The sequence below is a fragment of the Diachasmimorpha longicaudata genome, chromosome 12 (genome assembly GCF_034640455.1).
Source record: "Diachasmimorpha longicaudata isolate KC_UGA_2023 chromosome 12, iyDiaLong2, whole genome shotgun sequence".
Taxonomy (NCBI): domain Eukaryota; kingdom Metazoa; phylum Arthropoda; class Insecta; order Hymenoptera; family Braconidae; genus Diachasmimorpha; species Diachasmimorpha longicaudata.
Window position 1 is genome coordinate 1,376,456 of NC_087236.1, and position 14,457 is coordinate 1,390,912.

A 14,457-nucleotide genomic window follows, 5' to 3' on the forward strand; every position below is an offset into this window, starting at 1 on the left:
CCGCACGATCTCCGTGGGTATGTTTTATGATGAACATGGAGTTTGTGAAAAAAGAGGCTGTCCACTGAAGAGCTTTTGAGAAAGGGAAGAGTTTTGGTATAAGGTATTTTCTACTTGAAACCCAAAACGAGACAAAGTCTGACCGTTTATTACTACAATGTGCAAAATGGAATTTAAGAGAGTTTAGTAATCCACAGCACATTAGGGAAAACCTGCGAAACGTAAAAGGTCGTCTTAATTTTTTATATATAATGTTCAGGACCGAATAAGCGCTATGCTGGCACATAGCTCGGAAATGATCTTCGTCCCTCCCTCGTGTGAATCATATACAGAATCACAGTTACGCATATAGAGTGAGCTCGATATCGGCGCAAGAACACCCCTCCGTTGGGAATTGTGTAGGACATTCTCTAAGAAATCGTATGTAAGGTAACCTATAAAGAATGCCAGTCTATAGGAGCTCTTTACCAATTCACTACATGTTTTTATGATGAAAAATGACTGCCTATTATATCTAGCATATTTTTCGCTTTTCTGTACCTAAGCGTGAAAACTGAAGTGACACATTTGGATGAAGGACGAGATTAGTGCCACCTACAATGGCGGAATCGCACAGTCCAGTCCTAATTGCTCGGTATGCATGTTCCATTGCGAATAGACTTGAGCTGCAGGCAGAATCAATGGTATAACTCGGTCCATGCACCCCCAACCAGTAAGAAATTCGGTTTGATAATACAGCTCTGCAACAACCCGTGAGACCTGCCCCGTTTATTTCCGCCTTTTCAATAAGAAAGAAGAATTCCATTAAATTTATTAACAACAGAAATCGACAAATCAAAAAATGATATAAACCTCAAGTTTTTCGTAAACCCATGTCATCTCAGATTCCGAAAAACACGCGCCAATGAAAACTCCAGTGTTACTGCCTCTCAAGTGATTTGGATTAACTCCAGCATCAACAATAGCTTCATAAGCATGTTCCAATGCCATTCTACCCATCGGATCCATCGTGTGGGCATGTTTGAAATTAATGCCAAAGTAATCTGCATCGAATTTTGATAAATTGTTGACTTTTCCTAATCTTTGTGGAATTTCTGGATGATCTGAAAAAGTCAAAAATTAGATTAACCCAAGGTATTATTTAAGAAATCGGGACACGCGGTCGCGTATCGGCCAAGTACACGTTTCATATGCGAAAGATCACCGAGAGGCACTACCTCCAATCCATTTTCCTCAGTTAATAAAAATAAGCGATAATTTAGATGAAAACTGGCATTAGTTACATAATATAAATTGCGTATTAGCATTTCACTGATCCAATTATCGATTTAGTTATTGAATATTAACAAAGATATGTGCATAGCAACGAGTTATCATGCACATTTCTCGAGTGTTTTTCAGGTCCATAAACTAACGGGTTACACTTAGCCGCTCAGTTGGCAGCGTGACTCCAATTTTCATTGATCGCGTTCAGCGATCGGAAACAGAGTAGTGAACTGTCACATAATACTTAATCATGGTTGGCCATTAGCTACTGATACGGCGGTGATCTGGAGACCTTAGATAACATTATACAGTGCAGTGAAGTATTGGTGATTATCCTCATCCTCCGGCATTTGCCGAGGATAAACACGGTTTGGTAAGCTCCCAAAGATGAATCGCTAATATCTGAAGTTGAGGTTAAAATGTGACAGAGAAACTTGCGTGAATTATTTCCGAATAATAAAAATAAAATCGCCGTTTTTAATTCATAAAATAGGACAAATAATTGTGGGGATTGATTTAAGTGTGTAGTGTAAAGTTCAGTGTAGAATCGTGTATCAGGATGAGTTGTGTAACGTGGTAGATTTTTACTCATATAAAAATGGACTAGTTAACCCGCCCTTTTCCCTTGACAGTCCGAAAACGGAACGAATGCTCCGAAGGGCGCCACTTGTTCTTTGTCGCGACCGGAACGACAAACCGAAAAACGTAATCGAAGCGGATAACTCACGACAACGAACCAAAAATTCTCACTAAAACGTAAACGTAGGAAAACTTCAACTAAAAGGTCAAGGAAACGGTGGTCAATGCTCACGCTGCTCAGGATGTAGGTTGTAGAGAGAGGGATGGTTCGGGTGGTTGCTGGTCACTGGGCTATCAATTCAATAAATAAACTCAAATCAAACACATTTTTAATGTTTCTTTACGGAACTATATTCTTTAGCTTTCGATAATGATAACCCTAAATACAATAACGTCTAGAATATTCCAAATTTTAATAAGAAACGCAAATATAAGCCCAATAATTTTCATGAGAGAAAGAGAGATAAATCTTACAAAATCATTCATCATTCCCTTTATTTGACGGAATGCGGCGTATCGTACGCAGAGAGACCCAAACTGATTTTATCCGTCCAATCTAATTCGTTAAATATTCCAAAACCAAATCGAACAAAAGAAAATATGATGACCCCACTGTCGGGCTAAATACGATTAATTTACCCGAAAATAACCTAATGATCTAAAATTTCGGACTCATTATTGACCGGTACTCTAAATAAATCTGAACGACAAATTCCGAGGCGTCATAAGCGCAATTAATAACAGAAAATCCGAGAGCAACATAATTTATGAAACGTACTGGCTCCGAGAGCATAATCGAGCTAGAACGACGGACGCGGGACATACAATATACGGAGGCGCGACCTTGGCAAGAGACAATACGCGGGAGATTCTCGGCGGAGGCGCGTAACATAAGGAAAAAATAATTCGCACACAAAACAACGAATCGGTTGACACTTTTGGGTAGCGAAGTGTAGTCGCAATGGCCAAAGGCGCAAAACTGGAATAAATCGATAGGCGATAAACGCAGACACAATATCGCATAGGAATACCGGTAAAAAGGCAAGAATTTGGAGACAATTCTAAATTAATTTGGAATACACGGATAATCCGTAATAAAACTTATTTTTGGAATATATATATAAACCAAAAGGCCAAAGGTACAAAGATTAAAAAATTCGAGAAGGCGATAAACGCAAAACCAAAACGGTAGGCGACTAGCGCAAAATATCTTCTAAATATGCAAATTCTTAATCCAAATTCACAAAATATATGTAATATCCTCAAGCTCACGAGTATTACGTAACCGCAGGCAGGACATGGGAAAGGTTAATAGTTCCCAAACAAAAAAAGGCATAAAACCGCAAAAGGCAAAAATGCATGAGTTAGGCGTTATTTAGGCTCTACCGCACAGAGCATAATCTCAACAAATTAAAGCAAACAATAACTATTACCCTGAGATGAGAATTCAGGATTAATTATTCTACGCTTTAACAACCATTATTAACAATGGAAAAACTCACGGTTGTGGCGTACACGCACCCTGAGACAGTATTAACTGTATTTCGAGAAAGATCTGTATTCGTCTTCGAAGGGTCCTCAACGGAGTGTCCTGACGATCAGTTGTTCCCTCGGTGACCTCTCGATTTCGACTGTCTCGATAGAATCGAGATACGCGGGAGCGTATCGGCCAAGTATATATTTCGAAACCTCGAGCAAACAGGCCGAGTGCTTCCAAGTATCTATACACGACACAACTACCCCTTCCACTACCACCAAAACTAATTTTCGTAATTGAGTGAATACGCGGCAATTTGCAGCAAATATACACTTAGTTCCATTACCTAAACCGCCTATGCTATATTCATTTATGTTAAGTTTTTCCGAATTAAACGCCCAATTAAAAAGGTCCGCGCATGGCAACGGATTTTTTTACATATTTTCCGTGGTGCGATTAACTCAGAATGAAACTGTCAGATTTTTGTTCAAAAGTTGACAGCATTTGTTTCCTACGGGCGCGGTGTGGTCGGTTCGCAATCAGCGACGCGCGCGAAAAATGAGAGGTTGGCAAAATTGTCGTGGAGGGAAAGTGCGTCGAGAAGAGACTAGGGGAATCCTTAGTTCTCTCTTTTCGTGCACCATGGTGAACTTGGAGGACGCCGATTACGAGCTAATGGATTTTGAGGATGAATTGGTAAGTAAAATACTTAATTTTCGATCAGTCCGGGATTAGAAAAATTGTTTCTTGTTTAGTGATAAATGATTCAGTGATAAAAAAAATAGACATGCATAACATGCATAATTTGGCATTTCATGGCGGTTGACACCTAACCCTTTTTCTATTTTTTTAATTTATCCTTGTAAATAAACAGATTTTCTAAAAAAAAAACCCTCTTTACTGCACTGTAAAATATAAAATGGTTTTTGACAATCGAGATACGCTATACTTTTCCAAAACGACAGATGTTTCAAAAATAATTAAAAAGAAAATGCCTTATTTTGAAAATGATTGAGAAAAAAAAATTTTTCACCCAAGAAAATGCACAAATAGTCGTTGTCATTACATTCTTAACTCGTAGAAGTTGCTAATACATGAATATAGTAATGTGTAGGGTATTGGCAACGTCTATGAGCTAATTCCGTATTGGAAAGGATTAATTGTGCATTTTCTCGGGGCATTTCATGTCATTAAATCATTTCAATAAATTTAGAGAATTCAATATCGAGAATTAAATATGGAGAAGTGTTTTTAACGTATTTTCCCCTCTCTTTCGGCTCAAAGGGGTTATATTTCTAATTTCATTACTGTCACAGGACTAACACACTCTTATTGCCAACTGCTTAGAGTATATTATTAATTATATGTTTTTCTAGCTGACTTTGGCCCAAAACCGCGCCGCTGGGCTTTCGCCGCCACTGACAGCACCAGCAGCAGCAGCAAAAAAAAGACCACTACCACCACTGCCATCAGGACGGAGAACAGCAGCAGCAGCACAGCAGCAACGCGGTCTGTCAGGGGAAAGCGGAAATTGTCTTCAGGACGATCCTGTTTCATTTTAGTCTAGAGAGAATTAGACCAGGTAACATGTGGACATTTACTAAAATCATCCAGGGATCCGCTGATCCTATCATACTGGATGAATCTTGGAATGCGATAAGATGAAAATACTGTTTAATTTTAGTCTAGAGAGAATTAGACCAGGTAACATGTCACCATTTACTAAAATCATCCAGGGATCAGCTGATCCCCTCATACTGGATGAATCTTGGAATGCGACAAGTTGAAAGTACTGTTTAATTTTAGTCTAGAGAGAGTTAGACCAGGTAACATGTGGACTCTTACTAAAAGAAGTGTAAAATCTCTTGCCCATTTTGAAAAAATGCTTGAAATCTCCCCAAAAACAAAAACAAAAAATGTTTTTGTAAAAAAATGCGCCAAGCATATATTTCCATGTTGTTCATTTGAAAAAAAAACTCGTTGCACTCCGGGAGTGCAGACGGAAGTGAAAACTTGAACTTATGGCGCGTTGGGCACTTTTTTGGGTGAGCATTTTTAGGTGCGCTCGCGACATGAGAAATTGTACATAAAAAAACAAGTTTATCAAAGCAATGTGGGCACTTTTTGAATGGACATGAAGTATAATAATATAGAAACTATATTCGAAGGAAGTGGTTTTATTTAAATGAGGAAATATTAGTAAATAGTAAATACAAAATTTATCAATTCTCATCCATAATTTCAACAACTCTTACATCATCATTATCAGCATTTTCATCAAATTCTAAAACTGAAACAATAGGTCTATGGCAACTAAAGTGTGAAATGAACAATTTTGTTTCAAATCTATTTATATTTCTTGTGAATACTGCATCACTAGTAGTTTTGTATTTTTTTGTGCTAAGATTGCGATCATTGGACATCGTTAAATCAAATTCTTCATATAAAACCGCATCCATTTTCAAGACAAATCTATAATCAAAAATAAAAATGTAGATTTTTTTAAAGGTATAATCGTAGCATATATATTTTTTCCGACCATCCGAATTTCCGATCGTCGATTCACGTCCCTAGTGAAATTCTCTACTAAATTAAGTATATTTTTGATTTTTCAGGTTTTCCTACTTTTCCGGCTTTCCGATAATTTTTAATTCTTAGCTGAAATGAGCATTCTGGTAATTTTCCTAATTCCCCAAAATTTCGAGATTTTCTGTAATTTTGTAGAAATTTGTCAACTTCAAACTTTAAATGCAGCGCCTTTTTAAACGCTAGCGCCAAACTTGTATTCTTTTAATGTAACTGTTGCTAAAACAGGAAATTGTTTCCCTAGCGGAAGACAGAAACAGCTCATATATACCTATGCGTATACTAATAGCAGTGATGCCAGGCGGGGGCAAAAATCCCGCGCGTGGGGGTTTCATGCGCAATTCCCTCGCGCAACTACTGTTGCGCAGTGGGGCAGTGGGACGTGTGGGTCCCGCATCTGGCATCACTGTAAAATCTCATCTGTCGCGAGTTCACGAGAAAATGCTCACCCACAAAAGTGTCCAACGCGCCATAAGAAGTTTTCACTTCAAAAAAATTGAAAAAAAACTTAAAACAACAATTACTTAAAAATTGAAGCCACAATTATGGAAATTTGAAAAAAATACACAAATAAAAAAAGATGCCAAGCTCATTGATTGAATTTACCAGGGGCGAGAGCTGGTGATGATAGGAGTCCATAAATCGTTTTTTGAGTTCTCTATGAATATCTTGACTAAGACGAGTCCCATAATCTCCTACAAAGGACATCGCAGTCAAATCAAATACTCGACTCAAATCGAAAGGGGTAAAAAGTTCATTGTGAATCCAAAAATTATTCAGCAATATGGTCAGGATCAATGTACTTGGCGCGGTTTTTTCGAAACTCACCACTTTCTCTTTAGAATTGGCGACAACAGAGTACTTGCCTCTATTACACGAACTGTCGTTCAGTCTAAAAATTCTAGGGGAATCAACAAAGCGAAAAATTGAACCGAAAGTTCCATCTGCTTATCGTGAAAAGGTTTATGAGTTTGATAATCTTGACGAGCAGACCATCGGACTAGGGAATTTTCTACAATTCAACTGTGTTCGAGACACAAACTATCGTAGTTCGACAGTTGATGCATAGGGATGACAGATTCATACGAGAAACTTCTCAGTCAGCAGTGCTATACGGGTCAGCACTGCTCAGGTCAAGTTTCACGGGCGGTTTCTAACGAAAAGAAAAACAGATCCCATATCCAAATAGCCTAGGTAATCAGGAAAAACCGCGCCAAGTACGTTGATCCTGACCATATTGCTGAATAATTTTTTGATTCACAATTGACTTTTTACCCCTTTCGATTTGAGTCGAGTATTTGATTTGACTGCGATGTCCTTTGTAGGATATTATGGGACTGGTCTTAGTCAAGATATTCATAGAGAACTCAAAACGATTTATGGACTCCTATCATCACCAGCTTTTGCCACTGGTAAATTCAATCAATGAGCTTGGCATCTTTTTTTATTTGTGTATTTTTTTCAAATTTCCATAATTGTGGCTTCAATTTTAAAGTAATTGTCGTTTTAAGTTTTCTTTCAATTTTTTGTTCAAATGAACAACATCGAAATATATGCTGGGCGAATTTTTTTACAAAAACATTTTTTGTTTTTGTTTTTGGGGAGATTACGAATATTCACTACTATAACCATTAATCTAACTCACACTGGAGCAACACGTGTTTGTCCTGTCGAAACCTGCGCAGACACTGTTGGTAAGTGAGGGTTAGCGCACGCGAGAGCAACGGTCGTAATTGATAGCGTAACCTTCCACCCAAAACCTAAACAGACCCATCCTACCCCGTAAATCCACTATTTGAGCGGCAGTATCTCAAGTGCACCTACACATTTCCGCGAAGACAAAAGAAGGGTCCTATTTATTAAAGGAGAAGCACATAAATGAAGTTCGTCCGAGTCGAAATCGCGTAAGGTTTTTCCCATTGGCGGATTAAATGAATGAAGTTTCGCGTTAGTCGAAAAGGGGAAAACGTTCGTGCTCCTAAAAGCATCCATTGTGAATCAAGTTACCTCTCTCATCATATTTATACCAACGACGTTCACATTCGTTCGTTTACGGTGTGATCGCCCTTCATCAGTCTATGAAAGCACAAGCACATAAATTAAATTAAATTAACCACAGAAGTCATCGACTAACTTCATGTGTAGGACTTTCTCCTAATTGGTCAATGTGTTTGAGGCGGGAAATCAAAATAGGGCGCGCGAAGCGCGCGTTCGGTTTCGTTTCAAATAAAATAAATCACGTAGCTCGATAATATTTTGGCCTAAAAACGCGATAATTCTCCCTGAACCCAATAGCCTAATTGAACCAAAATTAAAAAACTGTGAGGCGCGTCAGGTATAGGCAAAACTTAATTATACATAAATTACTAACTCTATTACCTTTTCGAACTCTCAATAAACTCAAAACGCGCAAACATAGACAACCAACTATTGAGGTCGAATTCCTCAAAGACAATTAACTAAATCCCTTTTTGCATTTTTTGCTAACCTTGACTCGACTGGGTCAGTCTCCTTGCAGACTCACGATTAAAACAATCAAAAGGTAGTATTTTATTGGAGCCCGTGGTGAGCGAAGGGATTCCCTGAGAATTCCTCACAGTTAATTCGATTGAAAATCAGTTTGTGATGAATCTCTGAATCGACAGAAGATTGGAAAATTTTTGTTCCTATATTTTGTAAATCTCATTTGATTCTACAAAAATGCTTTATCAAATATTACGCCATCTCGTCCATATTCCCAGATAATCTCAAAAAACTGATCTCCAATCACCAGCAACTCATCCTGACAAACGATTTCACACTGAACTTCATTCTTAAATTAATCCCTACAATTATTTATTTTATTTTATCAATTGAAGATAGATATTAGATTTTAATAATTGTAAGCCAGGTTAATGAAAACTAGAAGCTATAAGAGAGAGCAGTTTTATTTGATGATTATGTGTTCACACTTCGAGAGTAGTCGTCGAACTAACAAACGATCTTAAAATCTCAAAAACCAAAGCATCGCCATCATGGTTTCTTTCTTCCTATGGTCAACGATTTCTTTATATTATTTAATAAACATAAACTGGAGTTTTCGTCGGAAGACCACGCAGACGGCCTCTTCAGGAAACAATGACCTCATAGTATTAATATAAACTCATATAGGTCTGTAATGTGATCGTATTGCTTTTGCTCTTTTCAATAACAGATATTTTATATTTTGTATAAAACAAATAATTGTGGGGATTAACTTATGTGTGTAGTGTGAAATCGTGTGTTAAGATGACAAAAATATGAAATATCTGTTTTCCATTTATGAACTAAAATAAACAATTGTTGGGGGTAATATAAGTTTGAAGTTCACTGTGAAATCGGGTATCAAGATGGAAATTGGAAATTAGGTTTTGATGAATCTCTGAATCGATATGATAGGGAAAATTTTATTCATATATGTGGAGTCTTTTCTTGTGACATGAGTCATGTGATACGTAATTCAGTCTGGTAGTATAGATACTAGAAATTTACGCCTCTTGGTTTGGAAAAATGATTGAAATCTTATAAAAATCAAAAATAATTTTTGAAAAAAATCGCCAAGTCCATGTTTCAATGCATTGTTTTGCATAATTGCGTTAAGTTCGCTGGTTGGAAAAAATGATAAAAATAAAAAAGACCGATATATATAATATATTGTTACGTATATCGATGGAGGGAAAACACGAACGAGAGAGAGACGCGAAAAATGATCACGAGACCAGCAATCTCGCGAATTTCCCGGATCCGCCGGAGGTCAAACACACGTAGAGAAGCATGGATAAATTCAGGGTTAGGGAAAAATTAGGGGTATTTAGAAATATTAGATGAAATCGTGTCGGTCCTGCGCTCACGTCGCGAAGAGGGGTAGTCAAAATTACCATCCGACGTGGGCGGAAGGGGAACCCGTTCGCGACATCTTCTCGGGATGAACGGCCTGGTTGCGAGTGCCAGCACCCCAGAGGGAGGGATCCGCGAGGTAGATTAAGGTTGGGTTAAGTATGGAAGGTCAGTAGGGGGTGCCACGGCCAACACCCCACTGAATCGCCACCTTAAAATAAAATATTAGGACAATTTGAATATCCGCGGATCCCAGGGGAACCACCCGGGAAGACTAGCCGCGATAATCGTATGAGAGATGAGTATCGGGGAGTTGTGGTTCCCCCATTCAAATTTGAATGGGGAGGTTTTGGCGCGCGGAGCGACACCGGCGCCGCCGCAGTACATCCGCCAGAACTACCACTACTGTTCTGGCGAGACCGAGTTCCACCGTTCCTCGGCCACTTCCCGCCAGGACACGAGACCGAGAGGAGGTCCACTCTCGCCGCACCCCGAGATAACACCAGGGATACCATGGGAGGATCGCAACCCGCCAGTAAAATCCGCGCAAAGGTGAGAGATCGAATTTCATTTTTTTTCCCAGTCACCCTGTGGGCTGGAGGGCCGCGGGTTTAACTTATGAAAAAATCGAATATCCCGATCGATCCACGGATCGAACGGTGTCTTTCCCCGTTCAGGTGGCTCTTAACGGTAGTTGTTAATTTTATCCTCAGGGGATCGTTCCCATGGGAGTTAGTGTCGGTTAGTCGGAAATATTAATTAGAATCCCGGGGAAAAATCAGCGGAAAACCCCGTGGAACGGGGGCTCTTTGTTTTCTTTTGTGACACACGCGTATCATCGGGGCCGGGTATTCCCCCTCCCCGTACGTCTCGCTCAACGTTGAGCGAGAACTCCGGCTTAGCGTTGCCGGATGGATTCCCGTGGTATGGGAACGAGAATGTATTAATCCCAGTCCGCGGTGGAAAAATTCCCCATCTTGGGAGGTGATATGTCAATTGTCCCCCTCGTCGGTGGAGTTTATCTGAATCCAATCGAATGGGGCATTGCCGGGGTGGAACAATCAAAAGACGTGAAAACATCCTCACGTGCGCCGTGCACGTTGAGTGCAGCGTTGTCTCTGTCGCACCTCGTGCCCCGCTCTCTCTCTCTCTCTCTCTCTCCTGTCTTCGGCCCCTTCCAGGCCTAGTGAGAACTCACGGTGGTTCTCAACCTGCATTAGGGATTCTTATTATGTTAAATTTTCTTTTCTTCTTGTCTCACCATAGACCTCAGCCGGTTGGAGGGGGGAAGTCCCGAACCCTTCCCGAGGGCTCGCGGGATCGCGAGGGGAGGTTTATTATATATTCGGGTTAGGGGATAAATAATTTACGGAGTCTCCGACCCGTCGGGGGAAAATCCCGAGCATCACGACTCGCGGAATCCATCAAATTCTCTAGTCTTCCTTTTTTTTTTTTGTTGTTGTTCTATGGCCATTGACCAAATAAACCGATAAAATTCGTATTTTGACTTCGGATTCAATTTCTTCTAGTTAGTCAGACTAATTTTGCCCTATTCCTCAAATCCACCCCTCTCTCCACCACCTAGCATACTGAGCAGCGCAGGCATCCGTAACCTCTCCCTTACACCCCTCGCTAAGTTAGGCTAGTTTCTGCCTTGTTTTGCGTTTCTTGCGATAACATTTGTGTATTTAGACTTCGAGTCGCTAATTACTCGACCCAAAAAATTTAGCTGGCGCCCAACAACCTTCTAGGTTCCCACTTTGTCCGTTTTCTTTCTTTTTTTTTTTTTGGTGTTTGGCGAGGAGGCTAAAGGGAGGAAGGGCGAAGATGACGGACAATTCCGATCATTGGGAAATGTCACGTCACAATATATATATATTGAATATATCGCCAAAATTCAAGATTGACCCATCCATGTAACATTCGATGAAATTTCATCCATTGAATTAGTAAGAATTATATCCTCGTAATTTTATACTTTTGTCTCACCGTGCATCTTTTGGTTCAAATAATAATCCCCCGCAAACTCTTGACCTTCGAAATCATTCAGGCTACTCGCTCACAATTTTCCAAGTTGAAAATCGTTCTCACTATCAGAAAATGCTCGATAATTGTAGAAACCTTGCGGTATTACATGTGATGGCTTTTGACAATTCTACTAATTATTTCATCAATAGTTCATACATCCGTCATACGTCCGTTAAAAGCCCATGGGAATCCCTGCCCGACTAAAAAATTCAAGGCTAAATTGACGTCACACCAGGCCTAAGGGCCACGTGAATACGGCAGCCTGATATCAGGCGTGATGATTAAGGTATAAATATCAGTCATGCCTGCATCGCCGACGTCTGGCACGCCGCATGTGCTGCATATTGAACGGTCATTTATATCAAATAAGGTTGCTGGTCACCGGCAAGTCATATATGCTATGAACCGGGCCTTAATTTAAGTGAAATAAACCTAACCGGATTTGATCATACAAATTAACTTTGCCAGCCTCTCATGTACTACAAATGTTAAACAAATGTGAATTAATCATAAAAGTTAAGGGGGAGGCTCATAAAGTGAATGTGTGGTTGAGAAAGAGAAGTTATTTTTTTCACACTTTTCTTTTAATCCCGTCCTGAAGCATTAATTGAAATTTCATAAGCAATTATTCTCCAATAAAACAACATAAGCTTGCCTTTCCCGGGTAAAACCCTGAGCAGGCCTGCATGTCAAGTCCGGAGAAACCCTCACATTTTTCAGGAAGAATCGCTGAGAATGGTGATTACAGGTGTAATGTTTTGCCTGACACATTTAACTTCTCCATTTCTTTACCACAACACTATTGGTAATTAACCAAAAAAATTACAGCTTGGGTGGTATTACTTTGCGTGTTGCAATAAAATCATCTATTTTTTTTCGGACTTAAATGCGAAAAAAATATCTACACCATTCATATCATTCTGGTCTCCGAGTGTTAATGTATCAATATCACAAAGGGTTATATTAATGGGAATTTCCGTCAATTTTTCATTTTTCAAAATTTTGTCCAATTGATTTGTCATATAATGAAGTTGTAATACTTAAAAAGGTCCGATATATTTTTTGAATCGTTTAGGATATTTGGTATCACTTATATATTATAGCATTTTCTTCTACTCACCTAACTTCCAACGACGGTCATCATCAGTGATAAGATCCACTTTATTCATCAGATTATCGCGGAATTCATTGAAATTATTCGACTCTGGGAACCTCCCCGCGATGCCGGAGATTACGATCTCATCACCTGGTTCAAGTGATAATTTCCGATAAGGATCGTAAGGACGAGGTTTTTCCGATCCCATTATCACTACTCTTGAAACAAACTCGAAAGCACTAATAGTTCATCTAATCAAAGATTCTCACTACCACCACTGTTACTACCCAAAGCGTCACTGAATGCAGCACTTTCCACGGATCAAATACTCGAGTGTGAGTAATTCATCTCAGGACAACTAACATAGTAACCCAATCCAGGACGTGACAGAAGTTTTCGTAACAACGCATGTTCTCACGGTCTCATTTTTTACCCCCAAAAAGTAGCTGTTCTCAAGGGTCAAGTGAGCATTATATTAATGAATATTCAAGATTTCGAATAAGCGACCACGAAGCCACATTCAATAATTTCATTCAATGTGTATTGAATATTCAACTATTATGACTGTTATAAGTCATTTGAATTATTCAAAAGTTTGGAACCCATTCTTATTCTGGTTCGACGTCACACCTTGGATATATATCCAAGCAATATATATATATATATATATATATATATGTGTAATGGTGGTTTTGAGGACACTCCTTATATGTTCGCTAAATCGAGCCAAATAATCATTATATGCCATGTTTACTAATAATCAGCAGTTTTCATTGATTTCCTTGAATTTTATTTATGAAAAATCATTATATGTAAAGTATGGGACAAATAATAATAATGCCAACTATGAGGACACCAGAGCGAAACAGTTGGACGGCTACTATGGGGACGTATAAATCACGATTCGAGTACTATGAGGACATCTATTTAATTATGAGTATGGAGACTTCCAATTTGTATCGATTGACTGATTCGAAGACAGTTAAAAACATTCTCTGCGATAAAGTATTACATCGCACTAAAGGTACGACAGACATATATGAATAACGATGAGAGGTAATACGAGAAATTTGAATGTGCATACATCACTTTTTTTGTTATCAGGGAATCGTGGTCGTTAACTTTTTGATAAGAGAGTTATTATTATCGATTTTCTCATGGTATATTTAACTACGGGACCATACCACTTTCACACGGAGTGCGTACGATTCAATATATTTAATTTGGCACAGGTACTGCTCGGATGAATGCTGAATTGGTGAATTAAAAAATATGATGCAAAATCATTAAATTTCAGGCGACCATAGAGCGTTTTCTAGTTGTCAAAGGTCATCTCCTGCAGGTCCTTTTTTAGACTATCGTTGCGCACAAAATCACAATCGTCAAATGCATCTATGCCATTCTCATTATGGAAATGATCTTCAACAGCGATACTAACGTAGTATATTCCCCTCCTTCTGCTAATCATGATCTAGTAGTTACTATGAAGATATTGACCATGTTACGGTGGCTTTGAGGACCAGGAAATACATGCAATGATTAGTATGAGGACGCCTTCTTTCTGTCTATT

At 39.0% G+C, this 14,457-nt stretch overlaps 2 protein-coding genes across 3 annotated transcripts in view; one reads left to right on the forward strand and one right to left on the reverse strand.

The window, feature by feature from the left end:
- The window catches only part of LOC135168134 (fatty acid synthase-like), a 167,639-nt gene extending 154,384 nt beyond the window's left edge, over nucleotides 1-13,255 (reverse strand). The window contains exons 1-3 of one of the 2 annotated variants that reach the window (XM_064132053.1): nucleotides 12,912-13,255; nucleotides 853-1,103; nucleotides 541-778 (exon numbers count right to left, since the gene is read on the reverse strand). In XM_064132053.1, the coding sequence (XP_063988123.1) occupies nucleotides 541-778; nucleotides 853-1,103; nucleotides 12,912-13,095 (673 nt within the window). In that variant the 5' untranslated portion in view covers nucleotides 13,096-13,255. The remainder of the gene's footprint in view (nucleotides 1-540; nucleotides 779-852; nucleotides 1,104-12,911) is intronic. The other variant, XM_064132054.1, reaches the window with a different exon arrangement.
- LOC135168136 (uncharacterized) lies at nucleotides 3,701-6,491 on the forward strand. The gene is made up of 2 exons (XM_064132056.1): nucleotides 3,701-4,018; nucleotides 4,699-6,491. Exons 1-2 carry the CDS (start codon nucleotides 3,881-3,883, stop codon nucleotides 4,882-4,884), a joined length of 324 nt encoding a protein of 107 aa, XP_063988126.1. The 5' UTR covers nucleotides 3,701-3,880; the 3' UTR covers nucleotides 4,885-6,491.
- Nucleotides 13,256-14,457: the final 1,202 nt, after the last annotated feature.

Bases quoted from the DNA above. Each gene is read 5' to 3' on its own strand.
- LOC135168136 (XM_064132056.1), top strand. From the start codon at position 3,881: ATGAGAGGTTGGCAAAATTGTCGTGGAGGGAAAGTGCGTCGAGAAGAG. The intron at 4,019-4,698 runs GTAAGTAAAATA...ATGTTTTTCTAG, and splicing joins TGGATTTTGAGGATGAATTG to CTGACTTTGGCCCAAAACCG.